Here is a 23,531-nt window from a genome sequence, read left to right as displayed (position 1 = left end):
ACCATGGCTTGGGTCAGGCACATCTTAGCCCTCAAGCTGACATCTTTGCTCTTCAACACTTGAAAAAGGTCTTGTGCAGCAGATTTGCCTAATGCAATACGTCATCTGATCTCTTGACTGCTGCTTCCATGAGTGTTGATAGTTGATCCAAGAAGAATGAAGTCCTGACCACTTCCATCTTTTCTCCCTTGACAAGAATGTTGTTTATTCATCGTTTCACACTGAATCCCAGCTGTCACCCGTACTGTGACATATATCCTTTTTTTTACCTTTCTGTGTCTCTGTTTCCTCATTTATAAAATGAGAATAATATACCTCTCTTGCAGACTTGTTTTTTGTTTGTGGTTTTTTTTTCCAATAAACAAGTCTGCAAGAGAGGTATGCCTTTTTGTTGTTGTTGTTTTTTCCAATAAACACGTCTGCGAGACAGTTCTGAATCATAGCAACCCTCTATAGGATTTCTGAGAGCTGCTGGTGGGTTTGAACTGCCAACCTTGCAGTTAGCACAGTACTTATTTTACAGCACCACACCAGGGCTCTATACATATACTACTGAAAAGCAAGTTACTGTGGGGTATAGGTATAGAAAGGAACCCAAAGGGGTCTTTGAGGTGCTGTTAATAAAGTGCTGTTTTGTGGTCTAGATATTGCTTACATGAATATGTTCAGTTTGTGAAAATTCGTTAGAAATGTACTTATTACATGTGTCTTCTTTTAAATGTATTGTTGTTGTTGTTGTTGTTAAGTGCCTTCGAGTCGGTTCCGACCCATAGCAACCCTGTACAGGGTTTCCGAGGGTGTAAATCCTTACTGGAGTAGAAAGCCTCATCTTTCTCCCGCAGAGCGACTGGTAGTTTCGAACCACTGACCTTAAGGTTCGCAGCCCGATTCGTAACCACTACGCTACCAGAGCTCCTTTTTAAATGTATAGTATACGTCAATTAAAAAAAAAATTTTTTTTAATGCCAGAGCAGAGTCATATTTTATCCCTGCCTTATTCTAATATAAACTGGCCTTTTATAGGCAACAAAGCCAGGAAAGTTTGAATATAGAGATGCGAGCCACAAGACTCCTCTCTCATAATAGAGATCCACTAAGATCCACTCTACTCATAACTAGAATGCTGTTGCCTTGGAAACAGGAGCTGTAACTACTGCAATCACACCTCAGGAGCAAAGATGGCCAAGATCTATTTCAATTCTTAGATGCCTCGAGGAACTGCAGATGACTGTAACTATGGAAGATAGCCAATCTGTAGTAATGGAGAAACACATGCCAGAGTTAGAAAGGCTGCAACTGAGAAAGGATAAAAAAAAAAAAATGCCAAGGGAGAATCATATACTCAGCAAAGCTGTCCTTAATTATGACTGTACAGGGTTTCCGAGGCTGTAAATCTTTACGGGAGCAGAAAGCCTCATCTTTCTCCCATGGAACAGCTGGTAGTTTCGAACTGCTGTGAGAGTAGCAGCCCAATTTGTAACTACTATGCTACCAGAGCTCCTTAAAAGAGAGAGTAGAGAGTAGTAAAGAAAGATCAAAAGGGGGGGGGGGAAGGAGAGGAAATGAGGAACAGAAGAAAAAATGGAAACACAAACACATAGATAGAAAGGATAAAATTCAGGATAATGGAAAGAGGAGAGGAATAAATATAAACAATGAAACAAAAAAGGAAATAAATGAAAAAAAAAAAAAGCCAGTGCAGCTGTTGCACCGAGAGAGGAAAAAACTCTGGGGGTCTCCTGCCAGCCAAGGAGCTCATGAGGTGGGTGCAGGAAGGATGTAACAGTGGATTTCCTGACCCTAAATGGAGTTTCTATAGTCCTAGGTGTTATCTATGTTCAGGGAACTCAATTCAGAAGTAGTTAGTGGTGGTCCTTGATGCTGCCAGTTTCAGTGTCAGTTAGGACCACAGGGTGGATGGTTATGAAGGTTTCTGCTAGACTAACACTGGTCTGATGACTCTGCAGGTTCTTTAGGTCTGGGACTGAGCCCACCTGAATACAGACATCAAAGCAGTGTAGTCGAACCCTGCCACACACTAGTATGGCTCTAAATTCCTAGGGAGCAGGCTCTGGGTTAGGGGTAGATGAGGGTGGGAGTTGGCCATACCTTTGGTTACCAAGCGCACATGGGGGTTAAAAAAGGAATCACATCTTTCCCATCGCCTGTGTGAATCTGCTCTGCCAGGGCACCTTCTGTTGCCAAAGCTGCTCACAAAAGTTCAGGATGGTTGCACTGTTTCTGGTCGGCCATTCACCAGTCTTCCTCTCTCGCTGTCCCTGCTCAGCTTCTCCTCCCAGCAAACACTCAATCCACTTCTCCTAAACTTTCCTCTTAAGTTCAGGGTTCCAGGATTTTCATCTGTGTCTATTTTATTTTGTGAATTGTCTGGGATGGGTGGGGTGGATGAGGAAGCTCTTCTAGTTTGGGCCAACATATTTCTAATAAATTGCGGTGTAGTAAATTACCATAAAACTTAGCAATTCAAAGCACCATTTATTTGCTATGGGTTATAGTTTCTATACAGGGTTGTTATGGGTTGGAATCGCCTCGATGACACTTAACAACAATAGTTTCTGTGGGTCAGGGATTCAGGTGTGACTTACGAGATTGCCTCTGGCTGAAGGTGTCTCATGAGGTTATAGTCAAGCTTTCACTGGTGCTGTTGTCTCATGAAGAATATGCTTCCAACCTCACTCATGTGGGTCTCTCCATAGGACTGCCCCAAGAGATGACAGCTGGCTTTCCTGTGTGAGCCATTCAAGAGAATGAGACAGCACCCAAGGTAGAAGCCTTTTTGTAATCTAATCTTTGACATGACAACCCAGTACTACTGTTTCATTCTATTTCCAAGAAGCAAATCACTAAATTTAGCCCAAACTCAAGTGTACAGGAGGCTGGGATCATCGAAGGTCAACTTAAAGGCTGCCTATAACAACTGGCTTGACAAGGGCTGGATGGCTAAGATGGTTTCATTCACATGCCCGGTGGTTGAAAATTGGGTTGGTCTATGGGACCTCAACTGAGATGGCTCTTCCCTGTTATATATATCACTGCTCTGTGTGATCGGTCACCATCCAACAGCACAGCACAGGCTTCTTTACACATGGCCTCAGGATTCCAAAGAGCAGCAAGAGAGGGTGAATCTCAACGTGCAAGCATGTCGCCAGTCTCTGCTTGTCTCACATGTGTTAATGTCTCATTAGCAAAAGAAAGTCAAATGGCCAAAACGAGATTCAATGGTGGGAGAAGTAGACTTCTCCTCTTGATAGGACCAGTCACAGTGAAAGAGGGTACATACTTGATAGTAGTGGCCAAAGTTGACTGTGAAGATGTAGACATATGTAAAGAGGGTTGCTCCCATCATTACTACAAGGAAAAGCTGGATAATTTACAAAACTGTAACTTTTTCTGAACCCATCAAAGACCTGAGATCGCCTGAAATATAAGAAAGTAGAGGTGCCTTCAAAAGGATGGGAAGTTATCATTGGGTCACTTGTGGCAGAGCAAAAAGGAAGATGGGGTCACAATACAAGCAATAAAAAATCAGCAAGAATTTTTAATGAATTGCTAAAGGCTGAGTGTGGGACAGTATGAGAATACATAAGGGAATTTGACACCCACTTGCAGGCTCGTTTCCACAGAGCTCCACTAGATGCTTACAAGAAACATTGGGGACAGGGTAGGAGACTAGAGAAAGTCTCCGTCAGTGGTGTAGGCCTGCAAGGGATAACTGCTGATACATAATAGCCCCATATGGGTCCACATTCCCCTAGCGAACAAAAGCCTTAAGTCACTGGGGAGAAGTACAGCAGAAGCTGTTGCTCCCAGGCTACCCACTGCCACTGAGTTGACTGACACATAGCGACGCTATAGGACAGAGTACAACTGCTCCATAGGGGTTCCAAGGCTGTCACACATTCCCCCAGTGGGTTTTAACCTCCAACCTTTCCGTTAGCAGTCTAATGCTTAACCCACTGCGCCACCAGATTCCCTTCCATTTCTTTTCCCTTCCTCTAGGCACAATGGTATGATGCTGTAGGGCAAGCACTGGACTGCTAACCACAAGGTAGGCAGTTAAAACTCACCAGCCACTCCTCAGAAACCCTATACAGACTCATTATAAGTTGGAATTGACTCGACACAACAACAATAACCTATGAAGAAAGCACAGGAAGCCATCCTGGGTCCAGAGCATTAGAGGTCTTCTAGCAGTGGAAAAAGGAACTCTGGTAGCGTAGTGGTTACGAATCGGGCTGCGAACCTTAAGGTCAGCAGTTCCAAACTACCAGCTGCTCCGCGGGAGAAAGATGAGGCTTTCTACTCCCGTAAGGATTTACACCCTCGGAAATCCTGTACAGGGTTGCTATGGGTCGGAACCGACTCGAAGGCACTTAACTTAACAACAAGCAGTGGAAAAAGAGCAAATCACTGAAAAGACCCTCTCAAGATCCAGGCCCTGTCTAAAATGGAGGCTAGCCCAGGACAACAGAGAGCAATCCTACCTCCCATCCCTACCCCCCCACACACCAGGCCAGTAAAAACTGAGTAATAACAGCAGTCCATTACTGAGGAAGACAGACTCTGAGAAGCAAGCACACAGGAAAGGTCTAAAGAAGGAACATTCAAAAAAAAATTTCTCTGTCAAACAAATGCGTACCCTAAGCACAAGATCAACACTAAAGGAATTTGAAGTCTATGGTATACTGAAGGTAACCAAGCACTAACAAAACCCAAACCCTGTTCAACTCCTGACTAGATGGACACAAACCCCTCGCACTAGCACCTTATCAGATGAAGTTGTTGTTGTTGTTGTGTGCTGTTGAATCACTTCCAACTTACAGTTCCAACTCACAATGTGAGCAGCTGGTCAGTTTGAACTGGCTGACTGTGTGCTTACCAGAAGAGAAGCCCTGTTTATTTTCAAGCATAAATACTATTTACCTCAGTTTATATTGTCCTACATACAACATCTAACATTCAGCTAAAAATTATTAGACACAAAGCAGCGAGAGAAAACCCACTGTCAAGACATAAAGCAATCAACTGATCCACACTTAGCTGGTCTGGTTGTTGGAAATATTAGCAAATTTAAAATGACTTTAATATGTTAAAAGTTATAGAAAAAATGTAAGCAATTGGAATGAACAGCTGGTGATTACAGCAGAGATGAAAACTATGGAGTCCAATGGGAATGCCAGAAATCACAAAAACACAGAGATGAAGAAGGCCATCAACAGTTTCATCAGTAGAGGTAGGGGTAGGAAATCAATGAATCTGAAGATAGGTCAATAGAAATTGTCCTAACTGAAACACAATGAGAAAACAAAACAAAACAATGAAAAAGGACGTGCATATAGGAATGAAAGAAATCTATAGCATTTTTTTCTATCTATCACAGTCTGTCCTCTGGTTAAAAAACAACAACACATTATTCCCTCATGCAAAATATGTTTGCCCTTATTTGGAACCTCCAAATGTTTCACCCCAATTATGGCATCAGGCTCAAATCCAGAATCTCAAGTCTTTTGCATCAGGTCTAGATGTGGCTGAAGCTCGTGGGTGGTTTCCCAGTTTCTTCATTCAGAGATCTGTGAACTAAATGAAGTTAGCTGACCCCTGCAAACACAATTATACACATACACACATACATACGTACATACAATTTAACTGCAATAGATACTTCCATTCAAAAGGAGGAGGGACAAGAGGCACATAACAATCACTGGTCCATAACTATCTGAAATACAAGAGTAAATGTTGTAGGTCCCACCTACTCCAAGGGCAGAAAATGTTTACTGATTATGGCACAGTTCTCTCTGGGCGTGGCTCCCCAGTCCATTCTACTATACTGTTCTTGGGTCTTCTGTTTGAGATACCCTTGTATTTTCATAAGAAATGGTCCATGGTTGCAGCTGAGCATCTTTCTCAGCTTGCTTCCTCTTCATAGAGGTTAGGGAGGGAAGTCTAGAAGCCAGTTTTTATTTGAACTAGTTTAGTTTTTTTAAGTTCAACCTGGAGGTAATTTCACTAATAAAATTCTCTTTAAAAATGTTATAGGTTTCCTATGAATCTGGTCTGGAGCTACTCCATGTCCTAAATGCCACATCAACAATGCTTTCTAAGACAGGACTCTCTTTGTAAAGTGCTGTGGCTCAATGCTGTCAAACTTTTTAGAAGCCTTTGTTTAGCTGAGAGGGTCTTCCAAGCTTCAACTTAAATATTTTACATGTTTTGACAAAGGGCCTTATAATCACATCTATAATTTAATCTTTACTCTGAAGCCATTTTTTACCTTGAGAGTATTTTGATGACTGAACAGGCTAGAAACTTTCCAACTCAGAAAGTCCTGGCTTTTTTATATTTCTTCTGAATACTGCTTGCAAATGGAACAGTTATTTTTCTAGTTTTTTTAAGTTCATCTTGTTTTTTCCCTTTATATGCCACTAAGAGAAGTAAACTGATACTTCCAACATTATGCTGGAAATTTCCTTAGCCAGCTCCACAAGTTCACATTTTTCATCTTCCCAAAGAGCATGGTAACTATTTTGTCACTGTTTTCCTTATTAAACAGCATGTGTTGGCATCTTTTCCAGCCTTTGTTCAATTTTTCTTTTCACTCTTTTCCCAGCTTCCATATGCCCTCCATGCCCAAAGTCCATGTTTGGTATGATACATCCTCCCCACTTTTTAGGTGCTATTTAGCATGTGTTGTGTACCAAACTAACCTAAAACTTCATAGTTTAAAACAACAATCATTTTTTAGCTCACAATTCTGCAGGGTGGCTAGGGTAACTGGTCTGGTTCTTTTTGCCTGGGCCAGTTTGGCTGGTGCTAGAGGTCTAGGAAAATCTCATTCACCTTTGTGAGCAGTTGGCATGTAGCTGGTCTAGGAGGCTAGACTAGCTTGTTTCTGCGACCTATGGAATCTCATGCCCCAGGAGGGTAATTTGAGCTTCCTTAATGGGAGGTCTCAGAAATCCAAAGAGCAGTTTTTTTGTTGTTAAGTGCCCAAGAGTAAATTTTGACTCATAGCAACCCTGTATAGGATTTTTCAAGGAGCAGCTGGTGAGTTTGAACCACTGACATTACGGTTTAAATCATCGTTGCGGTCCAGTACATTATCCTACTTCACCACACCAGAACTCCCCAAAGAGCACTAAGAGAAGGTAAAAGCCTCAAGACAGGCTTTTCATGCTTCTTCTTGAATCTCTCTGCTAATGTCCCATTGTCCAATACAAGTCACATGGCCAAGCTCAGTGCTAAAGAGTAGAGAAAGACTCTACCCCTTAATAAGAGAACCAGCAAAGTAACACTGCAAAGGGACATGCATAAAAGGATGGGAGGAATCTGTGGCTATTTTGCCTTCTACCATAAAGAAAGACGATAAATATACTATGCCATGGAAACTAGCATGTATAATAGGATTACATTATAGATTTATGTAAAATTATATTGGTAGATGTCTGTATGCCTAAAGACATAATGGCTTTTACACTGTGGATTCACTGTATAGAAATATTCAATAGGCAATATACTTTATAGACAAAATTATGCTAAACTAATAAAAAGAATTTCATTGCAATTATCTTCCTGTTATACAATGTGCTCTGTCGCAAATATCCTATATAGAAGTGAGACTATATATCATATATATTAATTTTCTGTCTTAACTTTCAATTTGCAGTTAAATTGCTTAATATACCACAGTAAGTATGGCTGTCATACACATAATTTCATTTCATCCTTCCTATAAAGAATTTGATAACAATTTACCTTATAATACTTTCTGTAAAACGGTTTCTTCTAATGCATCAAACTGACATTTTTTTCCAATGCAAAATTTCTATTTTATTATGTCAGGCTGTGCAAATATGGAAACCCCCACCCCATCCCCCATTTAATGCACTCTCTTAAGAGTGTTCTCCTCTGAATAATTCTTTTCATCTCAGGTGAGATCACCAGATAAATGTTTTTCCTTATCTGTCTTAGATGAATCCTGCAATATACACTTAGATTTGACTACTGTAATAAGGCTAACTCTCGAGAAACAGGGTTACTTTCATGCATGAATATTTCGATGCATGCTAAGAACTGATTTCTGTGTGAAACCCTTTCCACAGTCACTACATTTATAGGGTTTATCTCCAGTATGAATTGTCTGGTGTTTATTGAAATTTGACCTGTCAGTGAAGGCTTTCCCACATTCTGCACATATGTATGGTTTCTCTCCTGTGTGAATTCGCTGATGTACTTTGAGATGTGGTTTCTTGGAGAATGATTTCTCACAGTCAGGACATTTAAAAGGCTTCTCTGTAGTATGAATTCTTTGATGCGTAATTAACTCTGACTTCTGGATGAAGGCCCTCCCACAATCTGTACAAACATAGGGTTTCTCTCCAGTATGAATTGTTTGATGTTTATTGAAATTTGATCTGTCAGTGAAGGCCTTCCCACATTCAGCACAGATATATGACTTCTCTCCAGTATGGGATTTCTGGTGAGTATTGAGATTTGACCTGTTGGTAAAGGCCTTCCCACATTCAGTACATATATAGGGTTTCTCTCCTGTATGGATTCGCTTATGCATCTGGAGTTGGGATTTGGAAGGAAAAGATTTTCCACAGTCACTGCATTCATAAGGCTTCTCTCCAGTATGAATTCTCTGATGTGCAATCAAGTGTGCTTTCTGGATGAAGGCCTGCCCACATGCAGTACATATATAGGATCGCTCTCCTGTATGAATTCTCTGATGCATTCGGAGTGTTGATTTTTGGGTAAAGGCTTTCCCACACTCACTACATTTGTGGTGTCTCTCTCCAGTATGGATTTTTTGATGTATATTGAGGGCTGAGTTCAGGGAAAAGCCTTTCCCACATTCACTGCATTCGTACAGTTTTTCCCCAGTATGAGTTGTCTGATGCCTAAATAGAGATGACATTTGGAAAAATGATTTTCCACATTCACTGCATTTATAGGGTTTCTCTCTAGTATGAGTTTTCTCATGCATAATTAATTCAGAATTCTGGACGAAGGCCTTCCCACATTCAGCACATATATGTAGTTTTTCATCTCTTTGAACTCTCAGATATATACTGAGCAGCTGCTTCTGTGTAAAAACATTCACACATTTGCTAAGTTCATGAGGTTTTTCCACAGTATGAATTCCCTGAGGTGAAAACAGGTGTGACTTCTGGGCAAAGATTTTCCCAAATTCAGTACATGTATTTGCTTTCTCCCCAATAGGAAATTTCAGATTTTTACTGAGTGCTCGTTTGAGGCTGAGGAGTTTCCCACACTGATTACTTCTACATAATTTCACTCCTGTATGAGTATTTTCATGGCTAGTATAAGAAGTGCTCTGGGTGAAAACTTGATTCTGTCCAATAATTTTATCAAAGTTCTTTGGTGCACTGTTTTTACTATGAATATGTACATCTAAATTATGCTTAAAACCCTTTCCAACTGAGCCACCTTTATGAGGTCTTTTCTGTGAAGGAATAAGGTTTGGACTTGGATGAACAAATTTTCCAATACCTTTATTTTCATAATACCACTCTGTAGTCAATATTTTCTTGCTCATAAAAGTAGCATGACTCAGAGGCTTGTTTTGTTTTTCCTGGTATTTCTCTGCATGTTCACCATCTTGCCACAGTTCTTCTAAAATGGAATATAATGAATCATCTCTTGTATCTTCACCCTCCATTTCAGTATGAAATGTAGCTTTTTCAGTAATTCTGTACTGTGATGTCTCAATCCCAAATTTGCCATCTAAAAGAGAAATAAAAAATTGAAACTGAAACAAAACTTAGATAAAAGACTAAGAAAGTATATATAATCCAGATTGAACACAGGGAAAGCAGTAAGTCTATCATTATTATCAATTTTTTGCAAACACGGAAAGTGAAGCTCACAATGGTTATATTGGGGGGTGGGCTTCGAAAAGTTCATGAAAAAATGGGATAAAAAACATAATGGAATTTTTCTATGAACTTTTTGAAGTTCCATCATATCACTTATCCTAAAACATGATTACTAGGTGTTGTATACTAGAATTCAACATAAGTAGTCTAGTTCTACTTTGGTAAGAATCCTATCTAGTTAGGATGGGCAGAAGATTTTTAAAAACAAGGGTCTTAAGGGTGGGGGGTGGGATAAATATTGAGAACCTAGGGTTAGAGAAAATGGCTCAGAATCTAAATCCTCATTAGCTTTCAATTCTAAATACTCACTAATCTTGCTACTTCTTTTTGCTTGTTAACAATACCAGGTTAATGCGACTCCATGGCACATAACCACCACCAACCACCACCAAACCCATTTTACTGGAGTCCTGGCGTGGTGCTGTATGATAAACACTAGACCTCAAAGTGGTGGTTCAAACCCACCAGTGACTCCTTGGAAACCCTATACAGAGTCACTATGAATTGGAACTGACTCAATGGCACTTAACCACCATAAACCCATTTTATTAGAAAAATATTACAGTCATAGCCATCCTGACTTATACAAATAATACATGGATGTCTATATGCCAAATCTCCATCCAGATGTAACTGCTTTCTTGGACTTAGAATTACATCTATCCAATGTTGTTGTTGTTGTTAAGTGCTGTCAAATTGCTTCTGTGTCACAGTGACCCGCTATAGGGTTTCCAAGGCTTTAAACCTTTGCAGGAGTAGAAAGCCTCATCTTTCTCTGGTGGAGTGGCTTGAAGTGTTGACCATGTGGTTCACGGTCCAGGCTTATTCTATGGAGCTACTGCACTCCCACATACATCCAATAAAGAAATATAAAATAGGAGAGAGGACAATCCATCTGAGGTGGACAATGCAAACTGTTCATTCGAATGGAGAATATGTTTACTCATTCTTTCACATGAATAGACTTGTAACCAGGTAGGACAGCCTAATCATATAACATTTTCTAGCCCCCTTTCTAAAGTGGTGTGGCCATATGATAATGTTCTCAATAGAATGTGAGAGAAAATGAAATATCTTAGATAATATAATTTATTAGTGGAAATTAAGATGAACTAGAAACAAGAATGGAGTCTGCAAATCCCATCAGGAAAAGAATGACTCAAGCATAAGAAAATATAGACCTGTTTTGGGTGACGCCACTAGAAAATAAGATGAGAGAATATCTAAATACTCTTTTTAAAAGAAAGAATAGTAATTACAGAGTAATTAGTAAGACAAGATAACTAAGAGAGAAGAAGAAATACAGCAGAATCTGACAAAATTTAGAATGTGAGTAGGATTCCTGATTTGAGCAACGATGATGTCAAGACCTCATCTACTGAAAATGAAGAAAGTAGAAACTGTATTGCTATTCTTGTGAAGTGTCGTTGGGTCTGTTCCAACTCAAAGCAATCCCGTGTACAGTTTCCGAGGAGCAGCTAGTGAGCTTGAACTGCTGCTGGCCTTGCAATTCAAACTGACCCTGTGGTTTAGTGCTTATCCCACAGTGCCACACTAGGATTCCAGAAACTATATAGTAACTGCCTAATATGCAGGTAAATATGGTGCTAGAGCACAGTTATAACATAGCATCTAGTAGTGTATATATGGAAGCTATCAAAATACAAATAAAAAACTGAAATATTCTGAATGGATGACTCCTTAAAGTTAATTACTATTAGAAATCAAAACTAAGAGACAGTAAAGAGCATCATAACCAAAGACATCTTCGAAAAGCCTCTATGGAAAAGGAAATGAGAAAATTAGGTGGAAATCAAGAAGAAAGGAGGAAGAGATAAAATAATAGAAATGGTTAGAAAGAGATAAAATAATAGGAATAAGCAATTCACAGAAGGTGAGACCTAAATGGGTAACAGATATTATGAACGTAAATTACACAGTGCAATTTTTATTTTACATCAATTAGGTTGGCCACAAAATAAGAAATGTGAATAATGCCAAGTGTTAACACAGTTATGGTGAAATAGACACATTTTTGCATATTGCATGGACACCCTGATGATTAAGTAATATCATTTCTATATCCACCATTCGTCTGCCAGTTTGTCATACTATGGTGGCTTGTGTGGTGCTATGATGCTGGAAGCTATTACATCAGCATTTTAAATACCAGCAGGTCACCCAGGTAGATAGGTTTTAGCGTTGCTTCCAGACTAAGACAGACTAGGAAGAAGGAGAGGTGGATCACTTCTGAATGGTTAGCTACTGGAAACCTTATAAATAGCAGTATAACATTGTGAGGTATAATGCCAGAAGATAAGCCCCTGAGGCTGGAAGACATTCAAAATACGACAACTGAAGAGCTGCCTCCTCAAAGTAGAGTTGACCTTAATGATGCTTTTGGGACCTTCATTTGCAGATGTGACACAATTCAAAATGAGAAGAAACTACTGCAAACATCCATCAATAATCAGAATGTGGAATGCACTAAGTACGAATCAACACATATAGATCAATATCCTCAGTATTAATGAGCTGCAATGAACTGGAATTGGATATTTTGACTGCAAAAGTTGGAAACAAAGAGGAAGAAATGTACATGGAAAATATGGCCTTCATGATAGAAATTATGCTGGAGATCACATGATAGAGCTTGGCAAGATCAATGATTTATTCATTGCAAATATCTGTTTTTAACAACATAAAAAGGGACTATACACCTGGACGGAACACAGTCACTCTGTAGGATAAGCACTGGACTGTGAAGCTTTCTGCCCCTGCAAAGACTTACAGCCTTGGAAACCCTAACATCAGTCGGAAGCAACTTGACAGCACTTAACAACCATGACATTTAACATTCACTTGGACCTCATCAGATGGAATACACAGGAATCAAATTGACAACATCTGTGGGAAGAGACGATGGAAAAAGCTCAGTATCATCAGAGAAAATATGGCCAGGGGCAGACTGTGGAACAGACTATATCAGTTGTTCATATGCACGTTGAGGCTGAAGTTGAAGAAAATTTAAACAACTCCACAAGAGCCAAAATTTGATCTTGAGTATGGTGTAGTTGTTAAGTTCCTTCGAGTAGGTTCCAATTCATGGCAACCCAGTACAGGGTTTATGAGAAGCGGCTGGTGGGTATGAATCACCAACCATGCGGTTAGCAGTCCAGTGCTTATTTTACAGCGCATGTTGAAGTTTATTTACGCTAACAGAGCAAAGAAATATATATGTATACTAATCTAGGAGCCTGATGTGGTGCTGTGGGTTAATGCTCTGGATTGCACAAGGTCAGCAGTTCAAGCTCCCCAGTCACTCCTCGGAAACCCTATACAGTGTCGCTATTGGTCAGAACAGACTTGACAGCACCTAACAAAAACAACAATAACATATCTATATTAAGTTAAACTTCTTTACTGTGATAAAAATATACATAACAAAAAGCTTGCCAATTCAACAATTTTTACACAGTAGTATTGATTATATTCATTATAACACTTTATCATTATCTTGTTCCAAATTATACCACCACCATTAACAGAACTCAGTTTCCAATCAAGCAATATTAGCCATGCTTCCCCCCTCCCCGCCACCCATGCTATTGTTGTTGTTAGGTGCAATTGAGTCAGTTCCAACCCATAGCAACCCTATGCACAACAGAATGAAACACTGCCTGGTACTGTGCCATCCTCACAATTTTGTTACATTTGAGTCCATTGCTGCTGCCACTGTGTCAATTCATCTCTTTTGGGGTTTTCCTTTTTTTTTTTTTTTTTTTTTGCCTCTTTTTACCAAGTATGATGTCTTTCTTCAGGGACTGGTCCCTCATATTAACATGCCCAAAGTATAAGAGACAGTCTCACCATCCTGCCTTCTAAGGAGCATTCTGGTTGCACTTCTTCAAACACAGATTTGTTTGTTATTCTAGCATTCATGGTAACACTAATAACCTTTGGTTTCTGTGTGAAAGTCTAAAATCAGAGGCACTTGGTGTGTGTGGATAGAGAAGCCTGGAAGCAAAGTCTTAATTTTAACTTATATCTTGATATGAGTTGGAATCCATTATTGAATTTTAAAACTGCCTTTTCTGACAGTAACTTCTCTAACCTTTGTGTTGACCTAAACCCTACACGTTGAAGGAAACATTCTTCTCTGTGATCCGGCAGATACAGGATGTCACAAGCTCCTTTCAGGGGTTTTTCCTCTATGCTCAGCAGATGCAGGATGTGATAGCCTATGGCCAAAGGGACCTGACACACAGAATTGTTGATAAATCTTCTAGACAATGGACCCCAAGAACAAGCATGCTTAAGAAAACAAATTTAACAACTGGTTTCCAGAAAAACCTGTCCTGTCATTGTCCTCTGACCACCCTGTAATTAACTGAAACGTGCACACACACTTGCAATTATGTACCTTTAACCAATCATGTAATCCCAGATATTTGTTATCCACCCCAAACCAAAACAAATCCACTGCCATCGAGTCAATTTGACTCACAGCGACCCTATATAGGTTTTCCAAGACTGTAAATCATTATGGGAGCAGCCAGCCTCATCTTTCTTCCAAGGAGCAGCTGGTGGGTTTGAACCACTAACCTTGCAGTTAGCAGCCCAATGTCCTCACTAAGATATCCCACCTTCAACTCCCTGGACTGTCTTTCGTTCTTGATTTGATTGTAGAAGTATGTTGGCTTCTTTCTTGTCTGACAGGGAGGCTTTTTTCATTATGTGGTTTTGATTTACATCTCCATTAAGGATCTCCTTAATCCACCTCACTCCCACTAGAATGGATATGATTTTAACAAAGGAACACAGATGTTGGTAAGTTGGTGGGGTCCTGGTGTGGCACTCTGGGTTAATGCGCTGCACTGCAAGGTCAGTTTGAACCACAAGGTTGGCGGTTCCAGTCACGCCTTGGAAAACCTACATAGGGTCTCTATGAAGTCAGAACCGACTAGACAGCACTTAACAACAATGGAAACTTAGTGATAAAGAGGAAGACCCCAAATGAGAAGGATTGACACAGCGGCAGCAACAATGGGCTCAAACATATTAACAATTGTGACGATGGTGAAGAACTAGGCAGGGTTTTGTTCTGTTGTGTATAGGATTGTTATGAGTCAGAACCAACTCAATAGTACCTAACAACAACAATGGCTAATGGTCTTTTCATGTGCTTATTGGTCATCTGTAGATCTTCTTTGATGAAATGTCTATTGAAGTCCTTTGCCTAGTCTCTGATTAGGTTTTTTTTTGTTGTTGTTGTTAAGTTGATTATTTTTTAGATAAGGGACAAGGAGACTCAATGTGAAAAAGAAAGTCTCTTCTGCAATAATTCTGGAACTGAATATCCATACTGAAAAAATGGATATTAAATCTTTATGTCACACCACACATAAAAAACACCAGAAAAATGGATCAAAGGTCAAAATAGAAAAAGCAAAAATGATAAAAAAAAAAATTCGAAAACTTTTGTGAAATTGTGGTAGGCAAATTCACAGAAAGTACTAACTATAAAAGAAAAGGGTGATGATTAGACTGTCAAAATTAAAATACTTGCTCTTTGATAAATACCACTGATAAACAAAAGGAAACTGCAAGTCAAAAATTCAAGCAAAATGTTAGTAACATCTGACTAAAGAGTTGTATGCAGTTCCGGGACGCTGTTTAGAGGCATTCAAAATGGCCCAGCGTTTTACATACTGCCGTAGGTTGTCCTACAATACAGCCTCTAACAAAACTAGGCTGTCCCGAACCCCTGGTAATAGAATTGTTTATCTCTATACCAAGAAGGTTGGTAAAGCACCAAAATCTGCATGCGGTATGTGCCTGGGCCGACTTTGAGGGGTCCATGCTGTGAGACCTAAAGTTCTCATGAGGTTGTCCAAGACAAAGAAGCATGTCAGCAGGGCCTATGGTGGGTCCATGTGTGTTAAATGTGTCCGTGACAGGATCAAGCGTGCTTTCCTTTTGAGGAACAGAAAATTGTTGTGAAAGTGTTGAAGGCACAAGCACAGAGTCAGAAAGCAAAATAAAAAATAATGGAGCTTTGTTGAATAATAAAAAAAGGTCAACTGTCAAAAAAGAAAAAAGAGTTGTATCCAGAAAATATAACAATTCTTACAACTCAACAATAAGACAAACAATCCAATAAAAAATGGGAAAGATATTTGACTATCCACTTTACAATACATATACAAATGATCAATATGCACATGAAAAGATGTTTAACATCATTCATTATCAGAGGAATGCAACTTAAAATCATAAGATACCACTAAACACTCACCTTATTGCAAAAATTAAAGAGACTGATGATAGCAAGTATTAGTGAGGATATAGAGCTACAGGAATTCTCATGTACTGCTGCTGGGAATGTAAAGGGTAATTTGGAAGACAGTCTGAGAATTTCTTATAAAGACAAGCATGCACTTATATGACACAGCAATTCTACTCTTAGTTATTTATCCAATGTAGAAACATACACAAATGTTTACACAAAGACTTGTATCAGAATGTTCATTACAGTTTTATTTATAATAGGCAAATAAGCACCTGTCTATCAATAGAGAAATTAAAACGTATTCATATCATAGAACAGTATACAACATTATGAAAGGAACAAATCAGTAATATTTTCAATAACATGGATGAATCTCAAAATCATTATGCTGAACAAATGAAATTAGACCCCAAGTAGTACTTATGGTCTACATGAGGCATTAGGCAAATCTGATGTACAAGACCTCTTTAAAGTGTTCAAGAGCAAAGATGTCAGTCTGAGGACTAAGCTGTGCCTGACCCAAGTCATGGTATTTTCAATATGCATGTAAAAGTTGGACAATGAATAAGGAAGATCATAGAAGAATTGATGACTTTGTGTCATGGTGTTGTAGAAAAATATTGAAAGTACCATGGACTGCCAGAAGAACAAACAAATCTGTCTTGAAAGAAGTAAGCCAGAATGCTCCTTAGAAGCCCGGATGGTGAGAATTTGTCCCTCATACTTCAGACATATTATCAGGAGGGATCAGTCCCTGGAGAAGGACATCATGCTTGGTAAAGTGGAGGGTCAACAAAAAAGAGGAAGACCCCAACGAGATGGACTGGCACAGTGGCAGCAGCAATGGGCTCAAGTGTGACAACAATTGTGAGGATGGCACAGGACCAGGCAGTGTTTTGTTCTGTTGTGCATAGAGTTAGTATGAGTTAGAACCCACTGGATGACACTTAACAACAACAACAACAACAACAACAATCTCATATTACGGAAAGCATGCCAGTGATTGTTTGAAACCATGTGGTAGTAGGGATTGACTACAAGGGGCAATGAGCTGTTTATGTGTGATGGAATTTTATGTCTCGTGATTAGGGTGGTGGTTATACTGGCATATAGCTTCATTAAAACTTATAAAATTGTACACCTAAAATGGATACATTTTATTATATATAAATTATACCTTAATAAATTTGATTTAAAAAGAAAAAATGCAAAGTAACAGTGACCATAAGTTAGAAGGTGAGAGAGAAACAAGGTGGAGAGGAGTAAGAAAGATAACAAATTACTGGCAAAGTTAGAGTGAGAAGATAAAAATAAATGGAAAGAGTACTAGGAAGAACAGAAGTGAAATACCAAGAATGATTTTCAAAGAAGGTAAACCCATTAAGATCTCAATGTGTATGGTAACAATCTAAGATGTTGTGGGTGGAGTATATCCAAGAAAGCAAGAGCCACAGTAAGCCAGATATACAATCCAGAGAACAGGAATTGGGGCAGCTCTCCTGGGGGAAAAGCCAAGCAAAAATAGACAGTGGATATGGTAAGGAGAATAAAGGGTGAGATCAATTCGGTACCTGTAGTTTTTGTTGTTGTTAAGTGCTGTCAAGTCAGTTCGACTCATTGCAACCCTATATAGGGCTTCTGAAGAGTGATCAGTGAGTTTGAACTACTGATCTTGCTGTTCAAACTGACATTATGGTTGAGTGCTTATCCTACAGCACCACACTGGAGGAACCAATATTATCTGTCCTCAAAAGCCCAAATCAAATCCATTACCAGCAAGTTGATTCAGCCTGATAGAGACCCTACTGTATAGAGCAGAACTGCTCCATTGGGTTTCCAAGGCTATTCAGGGTCGCTATGGGTTGGAATTGACTCGATGGCACTTAACAACAACAACAACAACAACCATCTTTACAGAGGACTCCTGGCACTGTGGGTTAATGCTCTGGACTGCAAGGTCAGTTTGAACTTCAAGGTTGGCAGTTCAAGCTCACTAGCCTCTCCTCAGAAACCCTAAACAGGGTTGCTATGTGTCGGAAATGACTCGATGGCACTTAACAACAACAATCCTTATAGAAGCAGACTTGCTACATTTTTCTCCAGTAGAGATTCAAACTTGTGGATTCAAACTGCTGACATTTTGGTTAGGAGCTGAGTGGTAAACCATTGTATCACTAAGTTTCCTTACCTATCCTCAAGCAGTTTCTGAAGCTAAGAACTTTCAGAAAACATTTTCAGAAGGAATTGACTTCTTTAAAAACAAAATAAAACAAAAATTTTACTTCTATGTCCCCCATCTGCCTGAGTCATACTCACTCACCTGAACAGCTTTGATGTAGGGTTTCAGTCTCCAATGTCCATGGTTCTTCTCCTTGCTCCAACTTGAAGATGACCTCAGGTTTGGGAACTTGATACCCTGTTTGCAGGAAATGATACAGAATTGGGTCTAGCTAAATGTTTTCCATGTGCTCTTTAGAAAAGCAACCACATTTCACTGGGAACAGAGAAACAACCACAGAGCTAAAAATGGACTAAAATATCTTAGACAAATCAAGGACACTTCAGATATCACGCATTTCAGATATCCTACAGCACTCAGCAGCTAAAAATGGAACAACCCTTGAAGATTCATAGGATGGCTGTACTTACCCACTGAGAGCAGGTGGCTGTAGTTCTCCAGCGTCACATCCCGGTACAGGCGTCTCTGAGCAGAGTCCAAGTGCTGCCACTCCTCTCTGCTGAATTCCACAGTCACATCCTCAAATGACACTGATACCTATAACAACATAATCTTGCTCAAGGTGACATGGTTAGCACTGGGGATGGGGAGAAGAGAAACAAGAAGTTGTTTTAATAATGCTTCTCATAATATGCATATTTGTTGTTGTTGTTAAGTGCCCGTTGAGTCAGTTCCTACTCGTAGCGACCCTGTATAGGGTTTCCTAGGAGCAGCTGGAGAGCTTGAACCTTGCAGTTCAAACGACTTTGCAGTCTGGCGCATTGACCCACAGCGCTACACCAGGCCTCCAATAGTATGCCTATTAAAAACCAAGTTAGACATAATATTGTATAGGACACAATACCTTACTGAAATTTTCTGCTATTTATGGCACCACACCAGCACTCTGTATAATACTTAGTCATTTAGTTTTTTAAAATAATAATTTTACATGAGATTTTGTCTTGATCCTACTTTGTTGTTCATTTTTATGAGAAATTCATTTCCCAGAACTTTTGGAAAATGCGTTAACCACTGTGGATATGTGTTGTTATGGGTTGAATTGTGTTCTTCCAAAATACAAGTTGGAATCCTGTGGATGTAACCCTGGTTGGAAACAGGGTCCTGTTTGTTATATTATTGAAAATCTATGATTGTAGGCCCTGGTGTGACACTGTAGGATAAGCACTGGACTGCTAATTGCAAGGTCAGTAAGGTCGACTGCTGTTCACAACGCTGGCAATTCAAATCCACCAGCCGCTCTGGAAACCCTACTACACAGCAGGGGGTGCCTTAAACGCAATTAACTTCTGAGTTATAAAAAGAGCAGATGAGACACAAACAAGTACACAAACTAGAGAAGCCAGATGCCATATGAGGGGCATCAAGTAACCAAGGAATGCCCAGAGCTACTGATAAAAAATAAATGGAGACATTTCTTTTTTACTTGAGACTCTAATTTTAACTTTAACTCCCAGAACTATGAGAAAATAAATTTATGTTCTTTAAAGTCACCCACTAGTGGTATTTCTGTTACCGCAGCACTAGATACTAAGACAAGTGTTTTTACCTATTAAACTTTTAAAGTGGATAAAGCTCCCTCTCCTATTACTTTACTTTTCAAAGTCAAGAATACCAGAAAGATGTTCACCTGTGTTTTATTAGCTTATGCAACAGCATCCGCCTGTGTGGATCATAATAAACTATGGATAAAACTGTGACAACTGGGAATTCAAGAACACTTAATTGGGCTCATGTGGAACCTGAAAATAGACCAAGAGGCAACCGCTGGACCAAAACAATGGTGATACTGTGTGGTTTAAAATCAGGAAAAGTGCTGCATATCAGGGTTGTATCCTTTCACCATACTTATTCAGTCTGTATGCTGAGCAAATAATCTTAGAAACTGGACTATGTGAAAAAGAACACAGCATCAGGATTGGAGGAAGACTCACTAACAAACAACCTGCAGTATGCAGATGACACAACCTTGTTTGTTGAAAGCAAAGGGGGCTTGAAGCACTTAGAGATAAAGACCTTTAGTATGGATTGCACCTCAATATAAAAAAAGAACAACTGGACCAATAATGAACATAATAAATGGAGAAAATATTGAAGTTGTTAAGGAACCCATTTTAGTGAATTCACAAACAATGCCCAGGGAAGCAGCAACTAAGAAATCAAATGCAAAAGCTGGACCAAAGAAGAACTGATGCCTTTGAATTATGATATTGGCAAAGAATACTGAACAAATCTGTCTTGGAAGAAGTACAGCTAGAATGTTTTTTTAGAAGCAAGTATGATGAGACTTCATCTCCAGTCCCTGAAGAAGGACATCATGCTTGGTAAATCAGAGGGTCAGGGAAAAAGAGGAAGACCCTCAATGAGATGGATTGATACATGGCTGCAGCTATGGTCTCATAATGATTATCAGGATAATGCAAGATCAGGCAGTGTTTCATTCTGTTGTATCTAGGGTTGCTATGAGTTGAAACTTACTCAAAAACATACAACAACAATGTTAAGACTTAATATAAAGCTACAGTAATTTGGATCTTGTAGTATTGGTATAAGGGCAGACATAAACAGAGAATCCCAAAACAATCTGACACATACATAAACATGATTTTGATAATGGTGCCAATGCAATTCAATGGTAGCAAAGAAAATCTTTCAGAAAATTGTACTGAAATAACTGTGTATCAGTATTGAGGGAAAACACACTGAACCATACTTTACACCATGTACAAAAATTACCTTGAGTTTTAGTAGAATTGAATTGGTTCTATCATACCAGTCCTCCTACAAAAAACAACTATCTGAAAATAATGGAAAAGCAACAATGACAGGCACATACTGGCGGGGAGTTGACACTGGGAAGAAGGGAAAAGGTCAGGTGGACCTATTGCCCATTACAAAAAAAATTTTTGGTCCATAGTTATGGGTTTCTCCTGTAATGGAACCCATGGCATATGCAAATATTATGTCTGGCTATCTGTGAATCACTCTGTGGAAATCAAGGCCTACTATTGCCAAGAGTAATAAGGTTTTTTCTCTCTGACCCATGAATCTTGCGTCTTCTGCCAGCATTAAACGTGTTAGTTTGCAAGTGCGATAAAGTCCCAGACCCTTCACAGTTTTTGGAAGTTTTGGTAATTAATATGACCTGTTCATATTTCCTTTCTGGAAAATGAAAGATGAAGACCTCACAGATCTTTGGTAGGCAGAATAATGGCTTTCAAAGATGTCCATATCCTAGAACCTGTGAATCTGCTATGTTACACAGCAAAGGGGAATTAAGGTTGCAGCTGGAATTAAGGTTGCTAATCAGCTAACCTTTAAAATGAGATTATCCTGTATTCTTTAGGTGGAGGTAAATGGTAAATGTAATCACAAGGGTCTCTAAAAGTGGAAAAGAGGCAGAAGAGATCAGAGTGATGTGGATGTGATATGAGAAGAACTCCACCCGCTATTGCTGGATTTAAAAGAAGAGGGCTATGACTCAAGGAATATGGGCAGGCTCGCTCGCTCTCTCGCGCTCTCGCTCTCTCTCTCTCTCTCTCTCTCTCTCTCTCAGAACCAACTCCATGGCACATAACCATCACCATGTGCATCAAAAGATTTCACCAAAAGAATAAAAAGGGAACCCACAGACTTGGGAACATTTGCAGACATTATTGGACAAGGAACTAATCTCTAAAATTTATAGAAACCTGGTGTGGTGCTATGGGCTAATGTGTCAGACTGCAAAGTCGTCTGAACTGCAAGGTCGGTGGTTCAAGCTCACCAGCTGCTCCTTGGAAACCCTATACAGGGTCACTATGGGTTGGAATTGACTCGACGGCACTTAAAAATAACAACACCTCTACAAGAAAAAGAAAAATAATTCAGGTAGCCAACAAACATGAAGAAATGTTCATGATCATTAGCCATTAGAGAGATGTAAATCAAAACAACAATGAGAAATTACCTCACACCAGCATTAATAGAAAAGTTTAAAAAAAAAACAGAAAACAAATGCTGGTGAGGGTGTGGAGAGACTGGGACCCTCCTACATTGCTGGTGGGACTGTAAAATGGTTCAACCCCTCTGGAAAACTGTGTGGAAAACTGTGCTTGCTCAGAAAGCTGGAAATAGAAATATCATATGACCCAGCATTCCCTCTACTTGGTATATATCCAGAAGAAATAAGAGCCAGGACACGAGTAGATATATGCACATCAATGTTCATCACAGCACTATTCACAATAGCAAAAAGATGAAGACAGTCTAAGTGCCCATCAATGGAAACATAAATAGATAAACTTTTCTCCATACACACAATGGAATACTATGTGACTTAGAATAACAATGCATTCATATGCGAAACACCTCATAACATGGTGAGCATGGAGGACACTATGCTTAGTGAAATAATTCAAACACAAAAGTACAAATATTGTACAAACCCACTATTGTAAAAACTCAAAAGGTTTTCACATACTAAAAGAAACATTCTTTGATGGTTACCAGAGTTGGCAGGGGAGGAGAATAATTCACTGATTAGTGGGTTACCTCGTCAACTCAGGTAATGGGGATGACAATATACGAGAAGAGGGAGGGTGGCAGAAGAATGATGAAGATAGGTGAAGACACAGGGAAGTATGCATGGTCAAAGGGATACAGGTAAATAGTGATATATACAGAACCTTGGAACAACAGTGTTCTGTGCATAGATTCATAGAGACAAAGGCTGAATGTATATGTATGTATATATGTATGTGTATATATATCTATATACACATATACATACAAATATATATTTACATATCCTACAAACAGGTAAGAGTTTGAAAGAGGATATGTGTACACAGGGGATGAAGTGAGACAACTGTTGATACACAGAAGGAACTGCAATCATTGAGATGAAACAAAGCATAAGATTTGTTGAATGTTACACCTATGGATACAGTAGCTCAAAAGAGGGAACAAATCCTTACAGCAAGGATCATTCCCACCCCCTCCATACATAGAATAGACAGGGATGGGCAACTTGGACATTGGCTACCCAAAATGGGGGGGCTACAAAGGCAAGAAGTGACTGGCTTACAAGCTTTCA

The 23,531-nt window shown here is 39.4% G+C and overlaps 1 protein-coding gene across 1 annotated transcript in view; it reads right to left on the bottom strand.

The window, feature by feature from the left end:
- Positions 1-8,062: 8,062 nt before the first annotated feature.
- The window catches only part of ZNF81 (zinc finger protein 81), a 20,874-nt gene continuing 5,405 nt past the window's right edge, over positions 8,063-23,531 (bottom strand). The window contains exons 3-6 of the mRNA XM_006864287.1: positions 18,865-18,991; positions 18,536-18,631; positions 8,520-9,660; positions 8,063-8,435 (exon numbers count right to left, since the gene is read on the bottom strand). Coding sequence (XP_006864349.1) covers positions 8,063-8,435; positions 8,520-9,660; positions 18,536-18,631; positions 18,865-18,991 — 1,737 coding nt within the window. The remainder of the gene's footprint in view (positions 8,436-8,519; positions 9,661-18,535; positions 18,632-18,864; positions 18,992-23,531) is intronic.

The sequence above is a fragment of the Chrysochloris asiatica genome, unplaced genomic scaffold (assembly GCF_000296735.1).
Source record: "Chrysochloris asiatica unplaced genomic scaffold, ChrAsi1.0 scaffold00062, whole genome shotgun sequence".
NCBI lineage: Eukaryota > Metazoa > Chordata > Mammalia > Afrosoricida > Chrysochloridae > Chrysochloris > Chrysochloris asiatica.
The sequence above is the reverse complement of the archived record's forward strand: the minus strand, read 5'-3'. Positions and strand labels throughout refer to the sequence as shown.